General features: G+C 41.5%; 1 protein-coding gene across 1 annotated transcript in view; it reads right to left on the bottom strand.

The window, feature by feature from the left end:
* The window catches only part of LOC120522257 (E3 ubiquitin/ISG15 ligase TRIM25-like), a gene marked incomplete at its 3' end in the record, with an annotated part of 48,171 nt that extends 25,999 nt beyond the window's left edge, over window positions 1-22,172 (bottom strand). Inside the window, exons 1-3 of the mRNA XM_039743315.1 lie at window positions 21,594-22,172; window positions 13,412-13,507; window positions 8,523-8,756 (exon numbers count right to left, since the gene is read on the bottom strand). Of these exons, the coding sequence (XP_039599249.1) occupies window positions 8,523-8,756; window positions 13,412-13,507; window positions 21,594-22,172 (909 nt within the window). The remainder of the gene's footprint in view (window positions 1-8,522; window positions 8,757-13,411; window positions 13,508-21,593) is intronic.
* Between the last annotated feature and the right edge of the window lie 1,685 nt (window positions 22,173-23,857).

Genomic DNA, 23,857 nt, shown 5'->3' with positions numbered 1-23,857 from the left:
CACGTAACCACTCGAGTAGTGCTCAATGTAGCTGTACTTCTTAAAACGTTAATGTTTTACTGTTTTATAACTTATAGACTATATTTCATTATTTTTCCCTTGCACTCAGTGACCAAAGCTATACACACACATATAGACACATACATATATATATACACACATATATATATATATATATATATATATATATATATATATATACCTGTGTGTATGTTTGTATGTATGTGTGTATATGTGTGTATATATGATGTAGATAGGTATGCATATATATATATGTATATGTAGATATTTATATAGATATGTATATATGTACAGTATATAGATATGAAGATATGTATGTATATGGATATATGTATGTATATATATATATGTAGACTCAAACCCATTATGACAGAAGCAATCCAAGCTGTGAGAAAACACTAAAAAGGAGGCGTGTCAGACGTCGTGGTACATTTTCTGATGCAGCTAGACGAAATCAAGTTTGTGACGCTGCCGCCAAATACACAAAACAATTACTTTCACAATCATGTTACATTATTTTTAAAATGTTTCCTTTTCTTTTTCTTTCCTTCTTTAACACACTACTTCTCTGCTCTGGCCTTGGTATTCTGCTAGTAACTAAATAAATTTCAAAGTTACTCAGTATTCAGGAAGAGCAATGTTAAACATCACTCATCTTTACGTATTGTTTAATCAAACCAGTAGGTGGCACTATTAACAAGAATAAAAGGAACAGCGTAACGCCCAAGACTATGGAGGAATATGTCAGAGAAAATTTAATAAATAAATAAATAAATAAATGCGCAAATAATTAAAAGTACTGTGAAATATGAGAACAAATAAATAAATGTGTCATGAAATGAGAGCCTCAATAAATAAATATGTCATGAAATGACAGCATTAATAAATAAATGTGTCACGAAATATGTTTTTGTTGCTTATTTGTTTATTTAATTTTGTTCAGTAAATTCCTTCAAACCATCATGAAATACGGCTTGAAATAAAACTGGCACTTTCACTCGTCAAAGTTGAAAGGGTGGGCTCCAACACCCCCTCTAGTTACTGATTGGTGAATCGATAGCACAAGAATTAAATGGAAAAATGTTTACTTCCGTCGATGAAATGGATTCTGCCGAAGATATTACGTATTTCAGAGAGAGAATTGGAGATTTATTGGAAGAAAAAAAAAAACAATGTTGGCGCTATTTTAGACCAACTGATGAACTGTTTTTATATCTTGTTGACCACTCAATACATTTTCTATAACCGAAAATGTCCGCAGAAGCATCTTCATAACGCATGTAAAAACCACTGGCGACAGCTTTCTGTCACGGATGGTTCCAGCGTTTTCACTTATCATATTCAGGCCGGCACGTTTATATTAATGAATACTCCGCATGTTATAGTTGCACGTATCATTATAATATCGCAGGAACAGCCATTAGTATTCCAAATCTATCTTTTAGCCGTACTCACTCTTTCTTTATTCTTACTTCTTCTCAGTTCTCCTCATTAAGATCATTTCATATTTCACGAGGAGTTTATACACGATTGATATTCACAGACTATCGAAAGAGATTTCAAGTGCTTACACGCGCCTCAAAATTTGACAATGTTCAAGCGCAGTCTTACAGTGCTCAAGCTTATACCAATCATTTCTCTTGCAGAACGGTTTGACTATGGACAAGACACTCGCATTTGAAATTGACTAGATAATATCGTACGAGTTAAGCCGATGAGATCATATATAATGCAGCAAACCATGTTTAAAATTAGATACATAAGACTTAATCTTTATTCATCTTTACGGGAGTGTCGTTGCAGATTCTACACAGAACAGGCTATCAGTTTAACTTTTAGTAGGCAAGGCAGACTGGATTCTTAACTGCCTATGACAAAGCTGATTGTATGAGCGATGTTACTGTGATAAGTGCACTGCTGCAGGAAGGTCGAAACATTATATTGAATAAAACGAGCTATAACATTTAATCACAGCTAAAACACAGCCACAAATTTCCAAGTTAAATGCTTGTGTCATGAGCACGAGGCGTGCTATGCAGTGTCTGTAAATCGAATGGCATCCAACGCATGACCATTGGCGGTAAGGAGCCACGATTCTTCATAGCCAGTGCCACCACAAGCCAGAGCGCCCCTGATTGATTGACAATTATTTCATCGAGTGAAATAACAACGCATTAATCTCCTATCAATTTATCACGGATTTAGTATACGAGTGTAATATCACAAATGTATGATGTAGTTTAAGTTAGCAGATTTACAATGACATATAGAAGATCAAACTACAAAGATTAACGAGCTATTGTACGATGATTGAGAAACGTTACATCGATTTTCGACTAGCAATTTCATTAATAATAACCAGATGACAATGAGACTGGACTTCCCCAGCGTTTTTCCCACACGCGACATTTTCCGGCTCAGATCTTTGACATGTGATCTGTGCACACTGCAACTTCCACGTTCTTCCGCCACATAAACCCCGACCTGCGAAAACTAACGCCGGCACGCCAAGATTATGTAACGCCCAAATCCTCCCAGAATTATGCCTAATTGAATATGCAAATCAATATAAATCGCCCTTAAGCGCAGCCTTCTGTGAAAAGACAATGGGAAAAGCACGGGAAAATATAAGAATTTCTTGAAGGAATACCAAGTGGAGGCAAAGAAAAACATACTATTTGTTCAAATAAACCGTGGTATAATCAACAAAAGGAAGTTGATCGAGTGACATAGCGTGTTGGAGAAACTTGAAAGCTCACATTCACAAAATCGCACAGTGCCGGAAATAAAAAGAACTTGTCACATATCAAAGTTGCCGTGAAAAGAAGAGTCGTAAGCCCACTGTCTGAGTGTCATATGAAAGCTTATTAGGGTACAGAGAAAAAGGCACACGGTGGGGAAAAGCACAAAATGTCAACTTCAATCTCGACATTTCCACTTTAATCAATGTAGTTTATTTTGCCATTAATGTAGAATATCATAAACTTCATCTTAAAATCGTTTAATTAACCAGTTTCTCAAATCACATCGTAATTAAAGTAGCACGTTAAATGCTTTGTTTTGTATTTGATCTTCTACTCGTATGTGCTCTATGTGTGTGAATCACTACTTGCTTCTTAAACCGGCTCTTCCTCCAGCTGGACGCAAAATCCATTACATTCGTGATATTACAGCTCTCTGAATAACTAAAATACTGAGATGTATACGTGATGTCATTTTCATGATGATAGGAGTTAAAGCACGCTTATTAAACATGTGTTTCACTTGATGAAATAATTTATTGTCGAAATTTGTCGCTGCTTTTAGCTGTGTTGTTATTTTCTCTTTCTGTTTTATATTCAATATATATTGGCGTAGCCGTCACTGCAGTGCTTGCTTTTCTTTCCCCAAGTAACCGATCGCCATACAATCAGCTCTGTAATAGACGCGTAAGCCATCTGTAAGCTTAGCTCCGATTCTTCAAAACGTTTAAAGAACATTGAAATATCTTCGTAGTACATGTTTAATTATTCTGTCCTTCACGACACTCCCAGTGAAGAATATAGATTATTTAAATGAAGTTAAAGTTTTATGTGTATAATTTAACAAACATATTTTGCTTCATTTCACCTTAAAAATGATATCGTCATCATATGTAAATACGCGCTTTATAAAGTGGCTCAGGTTGTGAGATATTATAACTGTAGTGCAAGTTTACAGTGGGGTGATTGTACTTATAAGTAAATAAGTAAAGCAATTGATTGAGTGCATTTAAAGTTCTTGGGATTAAACTGTTTCTGAACCACGAGGTCCGTACAGGAAAGGCTTTAAAACGTTTTGCCGTGGCTGAGGTACCGTGTCCTTAAAGCTGTATACTGATAATTCTCTTTCCGATCAGCTGCTGCTGTGATTCAAACTCAGATACAGTGATATAAATACTATGAGTGGTGCAGTGAGAGTAATATGGAAAAAGATGATCCGCTGTGGCAACTCCTAACGGTAGGAGCTGAAAGAAGAAGAAGAAGAAGAAGGAGAAGTGAGAGTAACAACACTAAAGCAGTTATGGTATTTGGAATACTATGGCTGTTCCTGAACCATTATATTGTTACGAAGTTAATTACAATCAGATGCATTACACTAATAAACAATATGCGGTTAGTTTCAGTGTATTTATAAAGCCGCCATGAAAATAATGAGTAATCACACAAGAACAGTAGCACTGCTTTGACGCTGGGTGCCGCCAGTTTGCAAAACCGAGCGGAGAACTTGCGTATTTACAAGGCATGAGGTACCGTGAAAAAGTGCGTGGCTTTACGGCAAGTGTAGGTTTTATACATCGCGATTTGAATGTGGAAAAGTTCTTACGCAACATTTCTGTGCGTACGCACCGTTTATACATGAGGCCCCTTGGAGCAAAGTAAAATACAGCGCATCTCTCCCTTAATGTTAACAGTGCACAGACTTAACAATATGTTCATTCGCAAACAGCAAACATACCATAATAGCGCTTTTCTATACTTGAACTGACCGTCAACATAAGTTGTAACTTTAACTAAGATGTTAAGTTACAGTGAACGCTGCAAAAAAAGGAAAAGACTTACTTTGTCAGTAACGCACAACACACAGTTACAAAAGGAAACAGCAAACTGTAACTTGAAAAACGCAAACAAGCAGGAAGAGACTGTGAGCGCGTTACAATTCAGGAACAAAACGCTGTGCATGCGCAGTAGTCTTGTGGGGCGTGTCTTCAGGTTCAGCATAAAGCTGGGAATTTTGTGCAGTGCCTTTTGTGCTCATCAGTCTACACTCAGTAACCCACAATGACAAACTGACCTCAGGTCTTCATAAAGGTCTGCACATTTATTACAAATCAAAACTAAAGTGAAACTTCTTCCTAGAAGTATTCAGACACTTAATTCAGGTCTTTGTGGAAGCCCCTTTGGTGGTGTTCATAACTAAGTGTCACTTCAAGTTTTACACTCCTGGATTTGGCCAGTTGATCACATTCCTCCTGGCAGATCCTCTCAAATTCAGTCAGATTTCAAGGTAAGCATCTGTGAACTGCCATCTTCAGGTGTCTCCTGTTCTGTGGGGTCTCAAGGACACTCAGACTTGTCACAATGCCACTCCAGTGTTGTCTTGGCTGTAGTCTTCAGGTTGTTGATCTATTGCCCAGTCTGAGGTCTAAAGAGTTCAATGTTTGTCTCATCAGACCTTTTAATCTTTCCCTTGATGCTCTCAGGCTGTCATTTGTCTTTTACTTGAGAGTATCTTCTCCCTAGCCACTTTAACATAAACACTTGATTTGTGGAGCACTGCTGAGATGGCCGTTCTGCCAAACAGTTTCACTCATTTCAGCAGAGGACTTCTGAAGTTCTGTTGTAGTAACCATTAGGTTTTGGTCACCTCCCTGGCAAAGGCCATTACTTCCCAATTACTCAGACTGGCCATCTCTAGAAAGTGTCCTGGTGTTTCCAAACACTTTCCATTCCCCAATTCTTCAGGCCACTGTGCTCCTGGTAACACTCAAAGATTTACAAATGGCTTTATCCCTTGGCACTGATCTTTGCCTCACCAAAATTTGATCACAGAGGTCTACAGAAGGTCCCTTGAACTCCATGTCTTGGTGTTCGTGCAGACATACAATGTCATAAATATTCTGTATTTTATACATATTGACAAGCAGGTACAGTTCTTCACATCTTCAGGGCTCCTTCTAGTTAAGAAATCCCACCCTGAGTCGAGAGGGTGCTGCTCCTGCTAATGTCATCACTTCAGTGAGTTCACAGGCCACAAGATGAGTGACGTCACTTCCACAGCCCGCTAATTAAGCTCCGCCTCTTCAGTGACACCACTATAAAATGTCACCAGAAGTGGGTGTTCATTACAGATCTGTGACTGAGGAAGACGGAGCTCCGACTCACAAGTGACTTTAACTTGACAGCCTTTGATTGCAGCAGCTCGTGTGCTCCGTCTTTGTGCTTTTTATTTCATCTTCATCATCCATCCATCCATTTTCTAACCCGCTGAAACCGAATACAGGGTCACGGGGGTCTGCTGGAGCCAATCCCAGCCAACACAGGGCACAAGGCAGGAACCAATCCTGGGCAGGGTGCCAACCCACCGCAGGACACACACAAACACACCCACACACCAAGCACACACTAGGGCCAATTTAGAATTGCCAATCCACCTAACCTGCATGTCTTTGGATTGTGGGAGGAAACCGGAGCGCCCGGAGGAAACCCACGCAGACACGGGGAGAACATGCAAACTCCATCGCAGGGAGGACCCGGAAGCTTAACCGGGTCTCCTAACTGCAAGGCAGCAGCGCTACCACTGCGCCACCGTGCCGTTAAATGGGATATTTCAGGGTGGTACCCCAACTCTTTGTGCCCACTCTCTCTGCTTATTTTCACAAAACACACATACAGTTTATGTCTAATGTGGTGGACGGCTGTGATGGACCCTGTGCCCTTGGCTACTTGAACTTAGTTTGTGTTTAAACAAATCGCTGTCTTTATGTGTAAACCTACGTAATTCATAATTTATAAAGTGTGTTTTACTCTGAGGCTGCACTCACTGAAATGTTCAGGTGGTCCTCAATTAGTCAGAGTTCTGAAGCAGTCCTCCAATTTGCTTATCTTCAACACTGAAATGAAGCAAATGCTTTTGGTGTGTAAACTCCTTTTAAATGTCGGTGGGAGACACGACTTCTGAGCAAACAACAGCAGGAATATAAAACACGAGAGCCCAGGGGGAGCACAGCTGAAAATGGATGAACGTGAACTTTTAACGTGGACTCCATCTAGCAGAATGTAATGGACAACGAAGACTGCAGGAGCAGATTGAGATGTTCTGATGTTATAAAGCACTGACGCTGAGCTCAATTTGAGTCCATTAACGTCTTCTCTGTTCTCAAATAAACAATTTATTTGTGCTCTGAGCCGGCTTAGCCATTTAAAACACATTTCTGTTCATTAATCTTAAGGTGAGCAAAGCAAAGGAAATAAAAAGAATCTCAAAGTTAAGTGAAAAAAGGAGTTTTTAAGAGAACATATGGAATAAGTATAAGGAGTATAACATTTCAAGTTAAAATTATAAAACATCTGATTAAACACAGCTGATTATTTAGAGAGTTTGTTATCACTCAGCTAATCAAAGTGAAAGGCGCTATATAGTAAAAAATAATAAACAGCAAAGGATGGCAGATAAATGTGAAAGAGCAGGCCTTCATCAGTGACCTCTTATTGTCACTCTGGTCCTCCTAATGGACTTCAATAACAAACACAATGTCACCAGACGCTGTACCTGATGGAGTCCTTGTCATGATGTCCCACTGGCTGATCTTCTCCACACTCTTTGTCAGACCTGACAGCTCCTTTCTCAGGTCCTCAGATGAGAAATCAGCGGTGACAGTGAAGCTCAGCGAGTCTCCATCAGCAGGAAGGACACAGTGAGAGGAGAAAGTCTGGATCAAGAGAGAATAGGGGACGAGATTTCAGAAAGGAGACATTAAAAAGTAAGTAATGCTGATAAGAGGGGGCTCTACTGAATTAAGGATCAGTGTGGTGTGCAGTCAGCGTAGGTTTAGATGGTGAGAACGCCTGTCTTTGACTTGTTGGTTATTTAGGAGAGAATATTTGGTGGAGTGTAGTGGAGCATCAGAGATTATCAATCTTAACTATCAATGAGCTTTTCACACAGGAATCCATGAGCGAAGAGTCAAGATAAAGGGACTGAGGGGCAGGTGGGACCAGAAGTGACTTGGCACACAAAACAACGCATTCGGCATTTTATGTTTCTGAGACAAACTTAATGAAATTAAATTAAATGTAAAGACTAACACATGTAGGGAGAAAGCTATTTAATATCATTATACAATTGAAGGTCTGCATCTCAGAAGTGTGACTTGTGAGGAAATCCTGGGAGCCTTTGTGTCATCATCATCATCATCATCATCACCATACAAAAGAGAGGAAGCTACGACAAATTGAGTTATATAGCAACCACCATGTGTGGAGTGTAGATCAAGAAGAGAATCTCCATAATGTCTGCAACACACAGTCGACATCAGGACTATTGTGTTGAGTGTGAGAGAAAAACACACGAGAAAGATGAGAGACGATACTGGACTGTGGGGTCTGAGCTGTGAGGAAATGCTGAAGGATTTGAATCTCATCAGTTTAAGGATGGAGACATCAGAATGTGGCCTTGGAAAAGAGGTTGCACCATCCTTTATTAGATGTCATCTTTTATACTTTATAAAAAATTCACTTTTTCACACAGTCAGCTGTAGGATTCATCTGTCTGTCATGTATATGAAGAAAACAACTTTGAGATATTTGTAAAAAGAATATTTGAAATGTTATGGAAATATGAAAAGATGATCTGTGTTGGACTGAATGGCCTGTTCTTGTCATGTTGTACAAACTCCTCAGATCTTTTAAATTTCTCTCTAAATCTTCTCAGGTCCCACACACCCCAGTCTGATCAGACTCCCTTTGAAGTGTCGCTCTCACCTGCAGGAAGTGGAGATGGTCTTTGGTCTCTGAAAGCTCCTTCAGCTCAGCTTCTCTCCTCTTAAGCTCCTCAATCTCCTTCTCCAGTTCCTCCATAACTCCTTTAGTCTTCTCCTTTTCTCTCTTTTCTTGTTCTCTGATCCTCTCAGTCAGTTTCCTGTGGGCTTCCTCAATGCACCGTATCAAAGCAGTGAAGCTCTTCTCATTTTCTTCCACCTCTCTTACCACAGACATCTGAAAAAATAGGTGAAAGATTTAAAATTGAGTCACCTGATAAGAATAACCAATCATGAGGCACATTTCTTGCTATTTTGATGTTGTGAAGGACAGTTTGAATTGGCTGGAGTGACTGGTGGTACTTTATCTGCAGATGGAAGGTCAGTTGCAGACTGACTCACATATAATATGTTCACTCCATTATGCCGAGTAACATCATCACTCTGCTGATGCTGCTATTAAGGAATCTGCAGGACTTTATGAGATACGCAGTCATAAAAAGCTTCCTTGTGAAGGATCTTAAGAGTCATTGGCAGAAGCTGCTGGGGACAACTCTACTGTCTTATGAGGACTCCATTTGACATGATAGTTTCTATAAAAGTCTCCCTTTAAAAATGTCATCTCCTGTTCAGCCTGAGATTAGGAATGGAATAGGACAACAAACACCAAGAATGAAGAAGAAGAAGAAGAAGAAGAAGAAGAAGAAGAAGAAGAAGAAGAAGAAGAAGAAGTATCTGTAAAGAGGACTTCATTTGTGTGTTAGAAGGTAAAAAATAAATTTCTGGACCAGAGACTTGTGTATTTCAGACATCACCATGTCATTTCTGTAAGATCGAGCAAGGGGTCTATTTAAAGGCATATTAGTTGTTTTATAGTTTGGGGTGTCAGACATCACCGTGTCAGACCTGTGAGATGGAGACATTAAACAAGAGGGTCTAGGTGTTGATTAGGGGGCTTCAGATTTCCTTTAATTTCATGAACTCTTTGCATATTTACCGTATTCTATCTCTTTTCTATTTCAAAGCTCAGAGTTGTGATTCTTTATTGCCATGTTTGATATATTTCTACTTCATTATTGCATTATTACTAGTGAATTTGGTATTGTAAGTATGGCTCATACTTATATGATGACACCTGGCTTTGTGTTACTATGTGGGAAGAAAATGTGAGGTAAAAGGTTCCTGCTGTCCAGGAACACCATCCCCAAAGCTGGAGGTGTTCTGCTGTTATTAGAACTTTGCATATCTGGACAGTGACTCAGAAAACTCTGTGATAGAAGGTGAAGACTAGAAAAGGTCACCTCCTAACCAGCCACTAGAATTAGGAAGAAATGATAATACAAGATTTATTATTATGAAATTTAGATGAAGCTTTACTCCAGATAAAGAGAGTCTCATATGGAGTTTTGCCTTTTGGTACACATGTGGAAAACTTCCCTGGTTGTGTCCTGGCTGGAGCAGGAAAGGAAGGATCCAGAAGTCATTGTCACATGTGTCCAGTTCTAAGTGAACAATTATAAGATTTAGGATCAGACCACCAGTACTGCAGAACAATTTAAACACTTAGGTATAAAGCTGAGCAGCAGTAGAGACAAAGTAATCAGATGTTCAGCCTATGCCACACGTAAAACTGGCAGTATCTGGCGTAAATAGATAGATAGATAGATAGATAGATAGATAGATAGATAGATAGATAGATAGATAGATAGATAGATAGATAGATAGATAGATAGATAGATAGATAGATAATTAAAGATTTATTATTCATAAAGTTGTATTCCAAATACACAAACACCCTATTGATCCAAACAAGCCAATCCAAAACATAAAAAGTTTCCAAAGAGAATGAAAACACAGCTGTTAAAGAAGACAGCACAGGCTGAACAATCCAGAAAATCACAAAATCATAAGGCACAGCTAAAAGAACACAAGAAATCAACAAACTTGCAGAGCACATTCACAAGGAAACTGTTGGAGACCCTCGGCGTTTATAGGGCAGAAAGGTATGGTGATTGGCAGTGACTGGCAGTTGGTTCACCACTTGGTGAGCCACACGCAAACCACATGGAACATAACACGGGCAGATTATAGACAAAATCAAATACAAAGAATAAAGCAGATACTCAACAAAATCAACATTAACATTAATGAATAAAAAACAACATGAAACAAGACATTGAACAACATCTAGTGGAAAAAATCCTGGCCGAAAAAAGTTGCGGTCATCATGGGTGTAGACAGGTGAATTCATGCATCAGTAATAAGCAGGAATTGTAGGAGGAAACAACAAAAGCAGACGAGCGTAGAACCATAAACCGAAGTGAAGGTCGGTCTGTGAGGTTGGCTCTTCTTCACTTGTACTTCATCAGCTGTTACCTCTGTGTCTGGATTTGACTACACAGTGTTGAGTGACGGATTGTGCCCCGCCTACTTTCTTTGAACTAAACACACACCACTGGTCTGAACTGGCTGTGTTTAGTACTTTAGTACACTTGATGGTTTTGGTCTGTTTAGTGTGAGTCTGTGTTAAATAAATTAGGTTGGATGAGTTTGGTCTGTCTGGGCACAGAAATGTGTGTGAAGAGTTCTGTATCTGCTGGATGAGATCTTTCACATAAATGAATCCTGGTAGAACTTGGCATCGGAGATTGTGCTACCATAGACAGTCTGCCAGCTCATTCCAGGGTCAGAATGGAAGCCAATTTGGGGTTTCTGCCATTTAACCAAACTGAAATGTGAGGATGTGGTGGAAGATCTGGAATAAATGGAAGAAACCCACTGAGATACTGGAAGAAGGGGTAAACTCCACATAGAAAGTGAATGGAGGAAAAGTGGATCTGAGATTCAGCAGATACTATAACTGGACAACCTTACTGTCCTTTGTGATAAAATATTAAAGCTGAAGTAAAACATTTGGAGGTGTACGTTATGTAAAGCCTTCACTCAGTCAAACAGTGGAGATCCTTAAGCTGTGGAGTCTAACTAAAAAGAGAAATTCCAGAATGAAGAAAAGAAGACCATTACGATCTCCAGAAAAAATCAAGAATATCCTATCTTTCCAAATGAAGTAATTTACAGGAAAAGGCAGGCTCTCCAATCGGAATATATCCTCTTTTTAACAAAAGAACCTGAACAACCCATCTTAAATCACAACATGATTGCGGTGAACATGAAGAGAAGGCTAATAAGATCTTAGCTCAGTAATTTACAAGTAAGAAGTTTGCAACACAACAACAGAAATTACCAGTGCAACTGGGGAAAAGTAATGAAGCCTAAAGAATATAACTCACACATTTATAAAGTACTGTAAGTATTTATATTCTACTCTGTGTAAAGAAGACGAGACACAATCTGAGGAAATCTTTGATGTAATACAAATACAACAGTTGGACAATCTTAGTGTAGAGGAACAATACCAACCTCTGACACTCTCAGAACTACTGGATTCTGTAAACTCACTCCAAAGTGGGAAAACAACAGGCCTTGATGGCAACCAGTGGAATTTTATAAAGAAGTTTTCAACTAAGTTAGCTCCACTATTATTAGCAAAGTATACAGAAGCTACAGACAACAAAAATCAACCCAAAAAACCTACTCAATTTTCCACACCTCCCACGCATGTCCTTTCCAGAAGAAATTCTGATCAGTCCTTAGGAGTCAGATAGCATCTCAGCAACATATAAAAACATTTCAAAGAATCTCCCCTTTAAGGGTCCTAGGATATGGTGAGAGAAGGACCTTTTAATGAATATCTCAGAAAAGGAGTGGAAGTCAGTCATGCATAGAATACACTCCAGCTCCATACGTGTGAAGTACTCAACCATCTGACTTTGATTCTTTCATCGATCAAATTTATCTCATTTAAAATTGGGCAGGAACCCAACCTGCAAGTGTGGCAATCGAGCTCAAGCCTCACTGGGCCACATGTTTTGGGAGGCAAACAAAGTAACATCTTTTAGGGACAAAATGTTTGAATGTTTTATCTGACAGCCCTGGGGTCACAATCACTCCTAACTCTCCAACAGCTGTGGTTGGTGGGCTACCAGAGGGCCCTAAAGTGGAGGAGGGCACATTGACTGTAACTGCTTTTACCACATTGTGAGCTAGTAGACTTGTCCTGCTGAACTTGAAGACCCCCAGCCCACCTGTGATAAGTCACTGGGTCACTGATGTTTGACATTTAAAAAAAACAAATTCTCACTTAGAAGATCTGTTCAAAACCTTTATAAAATATTGCAAGATCAAATTAATAAAACTTTTAAAAAAGCAAACATAGCAGGTGAAAAGGATATTCTGCCTATTTATTTATTTATTCATTTGTTTATTTATTTATTTTCATAAATTATCAGGACTTATGGCCCAGTTCTCGGTTCTTCTGTCTTTTTCTGAGTTGCAGCGTGAATTGTGTTTGGTAGTTTTTTACTTTTTGCATTTTTTTTGTTTGTTTAGATTTGTTTTTTAACTTTCTGATTTTTTTAAATTATTTTTTATTTTGACTTTGAACGTCATTTGTTGTATAAGTTGAACTTGATTGTATGCAATGCTATTTTAAAATAAAAACAACTTAGACCATTAATGGACGTTGTGCCCGCTGATCTAATTCAGAACATCAGCGTCGACCTTCAGTGTGAGTTTCTGTTAGTAGAGTTAAGTCCCCTTTAAGTATCTGATGGTAAATCAGAGGACTTTAGGGTGATGCTATCTGAGTCTCCACTGAATAACACTTGGGATTCTGTCAACAGTAAAAGGTCATGAAGGACACCACAACACTTCTTCTCTATCTCTCCCTTCTCGTGTTCCTACTCATCATCACCAGTGAAGCTCTGCTGCTCTCAAGTTCTCATTTATTTCTCCTCTCTTTGATATGAAGTGTTTTCTTCCTATTCCACTCACCTTCATCACGTCCATCGCCCTCCTCGTTTCCTTCAGTGTCTTCTCTCTCTCCTCAAGTCTCCTCTTGATGTCACTAAGTGTCACCCCCAGCTGTTTCTGTTTGGACACACAAGAGGACATGCGTGGTCAGATCAGAATTCACGTTCACTTTGTGATTTCTTCTCTTTCTGACTCCTGATATTTTCACAACACATTTGTTTGACATTTCATGACACAACTTAGATTTGATTTAACAAACAGGAATGACAATAAAGATTAAAAGAAAGGTTTAAATTAATTGATGTAAGATTGAGTTTGGGTTTGAAGAGAACGTCAACTACAGAAGACAGTTTGAAGGCACACTGGTGTGTGAGTTAGTTCTTGACATTTAGAAGACATCACATCGACAAACTGGGAATTGTGAAGTTCACACAACACCAAAAATAATAAAAACAAACTGGAGGATAAAGTAAAGAAACTGGTGAAAGGCCAGGAGGACTTAAACATGTCAGTAATTATAGGATCTACAAGGCCATTTGATATCCTGAGTCAGACATGTGAGGACGTTGTTTGCCGTTGTCATTTTCTGGAGTCAAGTAAGATACTGAAATACACAAACGATTCTGTTGAATTTAAGAAGAAGGCAACTTAAAGGAATTCTAATGCTTAGAAATTATATTTTTTGTATGTTACTTATTACAGGTGTTTTTTTAGGTGATTATTATTTTTAATAAAACTAATGAACTCCGCCCCCTGCTCACTTTCCTCGCCCACCCTCAGGTTTGGTTCTTGTGACGCTTCAAACATTTAAACATTTAAACGTCTGTACAGCACCTGTCCTTTTGTCTCACTGCCTTGTCTCTCCTCTCCCCCAGACATCCTCTGCTCCTGTGGTGGTCTCGCTCCCAAGGCGCGCCCCTATGAACAGGAAGATTTTCTATTCTTCTAATTGAGAGACAGAACTGTTCCCTCCGACTACACACAGAGCTCGATTCACTCCTGAAAGAAACTTATGTTTGTTTGAAGTGTCTGAATAACGTTTGTCTCTAAAATCTCCTGTGTACCTGTGCCCCTCTGTGACCCAAGCGAGACCGCGTATGTGGAGTTTGCTTTCACCAAACAACAAATCTTTTAATTCTCGTGGAGAGGCCTGTTCAATTTGAAGAAACACTACTTTTCCCTGATGGCAACACGAATTAGACGATCTACAGTACAAGTCTCTGACATAAAGTTTCAATCCAAACAATATATTCAATCTCTTTTCACTGTTCTGTTATTTCACTGAGTAATAATTTCCATTTGTCTGAGTGAATGTGATCTTTACGATCATTTGTAGACTTTCAAAATGGCCAAAGTCTCCATCTCGCAGATCTTGCTTCCATCTCTCTGGACTTCCAAAAAGTCTCTTCAGAAAGATCACATCTCGTCTCTTATAATAGAGAGATGTTTCTTATGTTTATGTGTTTTGGTTTCAACAGAGCCTTCAAGACCACCCAGCTATCCCTGTTAAGGGGTCAGCTCAGAGATGTGCAGGTGGGTGAGCCTGTGGTGTCCTGATGATGGACTATCTGTCAGGCAGACTCAAGGACTGTGTGAGCAACACTGGAGCAGCACAAGGAACAGGCCTGTCTGCTTTACTCTTCACTCTGCACCTCACACTGCAAAGAACACCATTTCTCTTTCTTGTATATCCAAAAATCACCCAAGGAGTGTCTCAGTGGGCTTTAACAGACCATGTTTTTGAGAGCCTCCTACTCCAGATACCCTAAGAAGATAGAAAAAACAAGAAAATTGAGGTTGAATACACACACAGTAGAGCTAATGTTACAAAGCCCCAGTCCACCTAAACTGCATGTCTTTCGATTGTAGGAGGAAACCCACATGAAGATAATGAGAACATGCAAACTCCACCAGGGACAAGTCACGGTCAAAAAATAAAATGTATTTCTAATATAAGGACAACTGAAGATGTACGTATTCAAGTGTATACAGACAGACGACATCAACAGACAACACCAAACATGAGTCTCTGTTACCTTAGTTGGTTCTTTCTCTTGCACTTATAGGAAAGGCACATAACTTGTGATTTTATTTCTCATAATTTTTATCCAAAACATTTCCCAGGAAACATCATTCATTCCCAACCAGCTTTTAAATGTTCTCGTCTCAGTTCTCCTTCAGTTCTTAGTTACTTATTAAGTTTCTAGAGTCAGCACTGTGATGGCAGTTTGGTTTTCCTCACAGGTTGTCTACACTCCCTTACAGCTCCTCTGTGTGTGTGAGACGCTGCTCTGAACTGATTCAAGTCCACTTTAGTTTTCTTACTGAATTTATGAAGAGACCCTCACAACAGCTAAGCCTTCTCCTTCACACAGTTATGGTGATGTCAACTCCCAGAATTCACCCCTGGCTTTATCTTAACTACCGAGTCACAGTCAGAAGTTCTCAGACTCCGAGCAGGTGATCTCCTGACTTGGTTTATGGTCACTCAGGTGGAGGTGACGCTTTGTCCAGATTGTTGTGTCCATGGAGAGCTTCCTCTGTCACACATTTAAGAACATTCAGTTTGCTTTGTCTTTCTTCTAACAGATTCTTTTCTCTTTCTTGTCCTTTTCTCCTTGTGACTATGAGTTGTTCTACAGATTAAAGTCTTTGAGGTTTCACACTTACTGGTTATCTTTTAGTGGCAAACATGTACAACTGCTGGTTGATGTTCTCCTTCAGTAATTCTACAGATTTTAGAGGTGGTCTCTCTTACTTGTGCACCTTGCTTTCCTTTATCAAGTCAGGACTGAATGAGACCCCCACGTTCAACTCAATTACCGGGGTGTTCAGCTCTTCCCGTCTGGCACTACGTTATCCTTTGGAGCAGAAAAGATCATTTAGCCTTTGTGATGGCCACAATAAGGATCTTACTACAGGGCAGAAGATAATCCAGGGGCAGAGATCAGAGTTCTAGTGCTTACAAAGGGTTATAAAGGACGGAGTGGACTTGCTGCTGTAGGTGTCTTGGATGCACAGAAATCCAACCTTTTTACTGCTAATTCCTGCTAAGTGTTGTCCATCAAGTTGAGTTTTGGCTCCTTCTTCAGTCACAAAGTGATAAAGAGTGACATACTGAGACATCGCTGGGTGTCATTTGCTGTGGTTGATCAGACTGATCAGATGACACCCAAAACTGTCAAAGAGAGTCCTGGTGAAGTGAACTGACATCTGAGCTGAAGGTACGAGTCAATAAAAGAGGGGCAGGCGGTGGCAGCTTAAGAAAAAGACTTCTGACCAAGCCGTGCCAGTCTGTCCTACAATTACATGTCTGCTTTCAGGGACATCTGAAGAACTGATTTATGTAAATCAATCCAAATAAAGTGATAGCCAAACAACAGAAAACATAAACAGATCAAAAATTAGATGTCGATATTAGTGACCTGATTCATATTAAACTGAAAATATCAGGCCACTTCATAGACTTCATTGTTGTTTAAGATGTTGGTTTCTAAACGTGTGTTCACCTGTGAGCCGAGCTCTTTTAATATTCCAGTGAGGACTCGGCCACATTTGTGTCACTTACTGAGACCTGGCAGAGCCGATGTGACACTAGTCCTTTATTTGAAGAAACACCAAATGGTGGACTGAAGTTAAGTGTCTTTATCTGAACTTACTGTACATTGAGGTTTTGTAGTAGTGATGGGGGATTTGAAATTTGGCTTAGATGGTCAGACTTACACTTCTAGTAAGTTCTTTACACTCCTGCTGGACTTGTTAGTGTTTTACCAAATATGAAAGCTCAGAGTCTTTGTCAAAATCATACATGTGGTGGGATTATCACTCAGGGGTTTGACATTCAAAATGTCCTTACTGCTCCACTAAATAACATGATGTCTAATCACTAATGAAGAGCCTGATGAGTTATATCATTAAAAACAGAAAATCTACACAGGAATAGTATATTGACATTTCTGAGCTGAACTTATTGTAAGAATCGTAGACTTAACTCTGAAGTACAATACAGATTGACATGTGACAATAATGTGTCTCTTAAACAGCCCTGAGATCAGCCAAATGCAAACTCTGATTCTTTAAAAATGGACAAACACCACAAAGGCAGACGAGCAGCTAAGCACACTCAGCGTAAGTGTCAGCAGTACAGAGTGTGTCTATTGGACGTCAGACCTTCTATTGAATTATATTTAGGATGACATTGTGTGCTCACTTACAACGCTTACATCAGCCAACTGTAACATCATCTTGTTAAGAACACCTCAGGAGGGTCCGAATATCAGACATTTCTACGTGTAGCCCACGTGATGCTCGCACCCCTGCCAGTGGACATTTCTAGACAGCAGGCTATAGTTGGCCTCCTACTGCCTTAGAAACTCAAAAGAGAAACTGATCAGAGAAGAAAGAAACTCAGCTGGCTGTGAGGAGAGAACTCAGGTGTTTGTGGACCATCTTGGGGAACTCATCCTGAGCTGTTTCATGGCTTGCACCAGTCTCACCAGGATGGACTCCAGCAGCCAATGCTCTGAACTTGAAACATCAGGTTTATAAGGTCCAGTAAAACCTCGATTATCAGTCACGGGTCAGGACAGAGGCTGTGACGGATAAGAGAAAAACGGATAACAGAGCAGCTACTTTAAAAATGACATACAGTAGATTAGTGCAGTGAACAGTCGTAAAAAACTATATTAACAAAATGAATTAATTTATATAACATTGTAATGACCAGCGTAATAAGCAAATACAACTCAGAGGTCCTGGAGTTTTCTATGTTTTACATGTAGTCTTCTTTCCCTCACAAGCGGTGTCCTGTCTTACTATCCGTTATTTGGCTTACAGAGCTCACCTCCTAAACAATCAAAGAAAGCATTCCCTGCCGATCAGTTGATCTCCTGCCACTCTCGTTGTGTATTTCTGATCCCACAAACACTCCTGCTTATTGTCTCCTGACTCCCTGCTCCACACCTTTCCTTCTCTCCTCAATTCTCCTGTCCGCTCCTCACGGACCAGAAGCCCCTCAGCCAGTCCCATCACTTACAGCTTTCCGCCCTTTCTGACCCCATACAGAGCATCACAAGCTGCCTGAACGCCACAATATATTAACACAACCTGATATAACAGAATATATAAAGAAAATTACAATGCAGAAGACTATTAACAATAATACAGAATAACATTACCATCACTGGTTTCCATTTTCAACACATTTTCAATTATTTCAGCATCCCGCTTCATATCGTTCACTGTTTGTCTTCCTACTCCATCATTGAAGCAATACTTGAAGAGCTGTTGCTGTTACGTAAACGTTTAATAAGTTCAAACAGCACACACATATGCGTTGATAGGCCATAACAATATATAGCAGCAGCTTGAGCAGTGATGCCCAGACTTTCCTCTCCCCAGCCACTTCTTCTAGCTCTTCTCAGGAATCCCGAGGCATTCCCTTTCCATAATAGTTATGAACAGAATCGGTGACAAAGGGCAGCCCTGGTGGAGTCCAACTCTCACTGGAAACGGGTTCGACTTACTGCCAGCAATGCGGACAAGATCTGACACCGGATGTACAGGGACCAAACAGCTCTTTATCAGGGGGTCCAGTACCCCACACTTTCGGAGTACCCCCTACAGAATTCCTCGAGGGACATGGTTGAATGCCTTTTCCAAGTCCACAAAACACATGTAGACTGGTTGGGCAAACTCCCATGCACCCTTCATGACTCTGCTAAGGTGTAGAGCTGGTCCGCTGTTCCGCTCCTCCAGGACGAAAACCACACTGTTCCTCCTGAATCCGAGGTTCACTATCCGACAGACCCTCCTCTCCAGGACCCCGAATAGACTTTTCAAGGGAGGCTGAGTAGTGTGATCGCTCTGTAGTTGGAACACACCCTCCGGTCCCCTTTCTAAAGAGGGGACCACCACCTCGGTCTGACAATCCAGAGGCACTGTCCCTGATGTCCATGTGATGTTGCAGAGACATGTGAACCAAGACAGTCCTACAACATCCAGAACCTTGAGGGCATATCTCATCCACCCCGGGGCCCTGCCACCAAGGAGTTTTTTGACCACCTTGGTGACCTCAGTCCCAGAGATGGGGAGCCCACCTCCGAGTCCCCAAGCTTTGCTTCTTCATTGGAAGGCATGTTAGTGGGATTGAGGAGGTCTTCTAAGTACTCCCCTACCAACCCACAACATCCCGAGTCGAGGTCAGCAGCGCACCATCCTCATCATATCTGTGTGTTGACGCTGCATTGCTTTCCCTTCCTGAGACAATGGATGGTGGACCAGAATCTCCTCAAAGCCATCCGTAGTCATTCTCCATGGCCTCCCCCAAACTCTTCCCAAGCCCGAGCTTTTGCCTCAGCAACCACCGAAGCCCCATTCCGCTTTGCCTGCCGGTACCTGTTAGCCACCTCCTGAGTCCAACAGGACAAAAGGGTCCTTTAGGACTCCTTCTTCAGCTTGACGGCATCCCTCAGTGCTGCTGTCTACCAACGGGTTCGGGGACTGCCGCCATCACAAGGCACGACCACCTTACAGCCACAACTCTGCTCAGCAGCCTCAACAATAGAGATATGGAACATGGCCCATTCGGACTCAATGTCAGGTCAAAGTTCTGCCAGAGGTGGGATTTGAAGCAACTTTTGACAGGGGACTCTGCCAGACGTTCCCAGCAGACCCTCACAACACGTTCGGGCCTACCAGGCCTGACCGGCATCCTCCCACACCATCGAAGCCAACTCACCACCAGGTGGTGATCAGTTGACAGCTCCGCCCCTCTCTTCACCCAAGTGTCCAAGACATGTGGCCGCAAGTCCGCGACACAACCACAAAGTTCGATCATCGACCTGAGGCCTAGGGTGTCCTGGTGCCAAGTGCACATATGAACACCCTTATGCTTGAACATGGTGTTCGTTATGGACAAGCCGTGGCGAGCATAGAAGTCCAATAACAAAACACCACTGGGTTCAGATTAGGCGCCATTCCTCCCAATCACGCCTATCAGGTCTCACTGTCATTGCCCATGTGAGTATTGAAGTCTCCCAGCAGAACGAGGGAGTCCCCAGAAGGTATGACATCTAGCACCCCCTACAGGGACTCCAAAAAGGGTGGATACTACAAACTGCTGTTTGGTGCATACGCACAAACAACAGTCACGACCCTTTCCGCCACCCGAAGATGGAGGGAGGCCACCCACTCGTCCACCGGGGTAAACCCCAATGAACAGGCTCCAAATTGGGGGGCAATAAGTATGTCCAAACCTGCTGGGCGCCTCTCAATATTGGCAACTCCATAGTGGTAAAGAGTCCATCCCCTCTCAAGGAGATTGGTTCCAGAGTCCAAGCTGTGCATTAAGGTGAGCCCGACTAAATCTAGCCAGAACCTCTCGACCTCGTGCGCCAGCTTAGGCTCCTTCCCCTTCAGAGATATCACATTCCACGTCTCTAGAGCCAGCTTCTGTAGCCGAGGATCGGACCGCTAAGGTCTCCGCCGTCGGCCACCACCCAACTCACACTGCAGCCAACCTCCTTGGCCCCTCCTACAGGTGGTGAGCCCATGGGAAGGGGGACCCACGTTGTCTCTTCGGACTGTGCCCGGCCGAGCCCCATTGGTACAGGCCCGGCCACCAGGCACTTGCCATCGAACCCCACCTCCAGGCCTGGCTCCAGAAGGGCGCCCCGGTGACCCGCGTCTGGGTGTGGGAAAACACCATCCAAAGTTTTTATTCAACATAGAAGGCTTGCTGAATCGCTTTTTGTCTCATCCTTCACCAAGGACCAGTTTGCCTTGGGTGACCCAACCAGGGGCAAAAAGCTCTGGACAACAGAGCTCCAAGCATCATTGGGACACTCAAACCCCTCCACTGCGATAAGGTGTCAATTCGAGGAGGGGACAATGTACATAAACAATGTATAGTAGTTTAGTTTAATTATAACAAAAGAGAAAAGCTACAAAACACAATTCAAGCTGAATGTACGGAACGGACACTGGGATTTCTGTTGTTCCAATTTGCAGAACTTCGCAGTAGTAATCGGAGAGGCATGGCGTGTACAAGGTTGGTTTTTGTTATTTAGTCCTGACAGGTAATCAAGTGACAGATAATCGAGTTTTACTGTAGATGAACAGATTTCTCTGTCACAATAAATGTACAAATTCCTTAACTCAAAGTTATTCAAACAGTTTCCATTAAACACTAAACATCACTCACCTGCTTTTCTTCTCTTTCTGTCTCCAGCTCGATCATTTCATGACTGTTATGTTCAGTCACTCCACATGTCGTGCAGATACAGGAATCATCAGTTTTACAGAATATCTCCAGAATTTTCTGATGTTTCTCACAGAGTTTCTCCTTCAGATTTCTATCAGGATCAATCAGGGTGTGGTGCTTCAGAGTCGCTACTTTATAGTGAGGCTGCAGGTGAGTCTGACAGTAGGAGGCCGGGCAGGTGAGACAGGACTTCACCGCTCTGAACTTCTTACCAGTACAGAAGTCACACTCCACGTCTCCAAAGCTGGCATAATTCTGAGACAGAGGTGGACTTAGTCTTGGTCTTTTAAATTTCTTGATGACTTCATTCAGCAGATTGTTTCTCTTCAGTTCAGGCCTAAGCATAAAGACTTGTCTGCACTGAGGACAGCTGCACACTTGGCTCTGATCCCAGTAGTCTGTGAGGCAATTCTGACAGTAATTGTGACCACAGGGGATTGAGACGGGGTCAGTCAGGGTGTCCAGACACACCGAGCAGGTGAACTCGTCCTGTGACACAAACAGCTGGGCTTCAGCCATCGTCAGTCTGAGGAGAGGCAGGCAGAGAGAATCAGTCAGTGAAACAAGGAAGTGACTTGTGAAGAAACGAAAGGGAAAGTTTGTCTGAGCTCAGTGAGGAGGAGGAGGAGGAGATTTAAAGAGAAAGCTGAGAGCTCACAGAGAGAACATCTGAGGAGACACTGAGGGTGAACAGTTAATGTGAGACAGGAGCTCAGAGAGTGAAGACCACCAAGTGAGAGAAGAGATGACCTGTCACAGGGGGTCTGCTAAAGTGTCATTCATGTCAGTATTTCTTCTTCATTTATTACACACTGAAGTTCACATCAGACTCCACATTACTCCTCTTTATTAAAAAAGTCATCCATCCCATAATAAGTTCTCATCTCCTTCTTATCAGTAATGAATGTTTGTGTTTTTCTTTGTCCATGTCAGGAATTTATCAGATTATTCAGTAAAGACCCCAACTGAAGCCCACTCAGTTTAAGAAACAGAATAATATGATACATTAATAAACACAAGAATAGAAATATGAAAACAACATAAAAACTGATAATAGGCAGACAGACAGACAGACAGACACGTAACACACAGCAGGCACTTGCCGCTCTCTCGGCTCCTTCTCAGTTTTTTAGATTTTCTTGGTTATTCAAGTCGTTTTATCTCAGAATTTGTGAGACTTAATCAAGTCTGTTGAACAGGCTCGTCTACTCCAGCACCCTATGATTAAGACACACAGATCCTAGTCACACAATTGGGTATAAGTGATGCCCTGATGCCAGTCCCTCTGTAATAGCCCACATCAGACTCATTCCACTTAAGTACATAAGAGTGACCCCTCCAGCCTGTCACTTCTCAGTGCCCCACACGGACTCGCTGTCACCAGCACTAACAAATGTACAGATGTATCTAAGACACATGAAGGCTCGTATAACATTTGGTTTTATGGCAGTTACCTTATGGCAGTTACCAACCAAGGGGGTCTTACTTCTGCCACCCTTGCTCTTCTGTAGCCAGCAGACACACCACATGTACTTCAGATCAGGTCATCTACCTCAACCTAAATATATTCAGACCTGGCCAGTACTTGGAATGGAGACCATCTAGGAAAAGCTTGGGTGTCTGCTGGAAGAGGTGTTGGTGGAGGCCAATAGGGGCTTACCGGTGGTCTGAATGTGGATCCCAATGCCGCAGTGACGAGGACACTGTGCTGTATAAATGGTGCTGTCCTTCAGATGAGATGTAAAACTGAAGTCCTGACTCTCTGTGGTTATTAAAGATCCCTGTGTGTCCTCCATAAAGATGTCTTTGCTAAACTGCCCTCCAAAGCCTTGTCATTGTGTCCCCCTAATCGTCCCCTGTCTCTCATTAGCTAACTGTTTCTCTCACCACTTCGCCTTCTAATAGCTCATGTGTGGTGAGCATACTGGCACAGAAATGGTTGCCATCACATCATCAGGTGGATGCTGCACATCAGTGGTGGTTGAAGTTGCTCCCCACTCACTGTGTAGAAGAGCTTTGAGTTGTGAGAAAAGCACAATAAAAATATAAAGAATTATTATTATTATTCAAGTGCAGCCTCTCAGCGTTGATAACACCCTCGGCAAGAAAGCAGTCATTTATAATATCTGTTGCTCTAATATTTACTTCAGTCAATCAAGAAATAAAGACAAAGTATAGAAATGTCAATGGAATGTGTCATTTAA

This window comes from Polypterus senegalus, unplaced genomic scaffold (assembly GCF_016835505.1).
Source record: "Polypterus senegalus isolate Bchr_013 unplaced genomic scaffold, ASM1683550v1 scaffold_3850, whole genome shotgun sequence".
NCBI lineage: Eukaryota > Metazoa > Chordata > Cladistia > Polypteriformes > Polypteridae > Polypterus > Polypterus senegalus.
The sequence above is the reverse complement of the archived record's forward strand: the minus strand, read 5'-3'. Positions and strand labels throughout refer to the sequence as shown.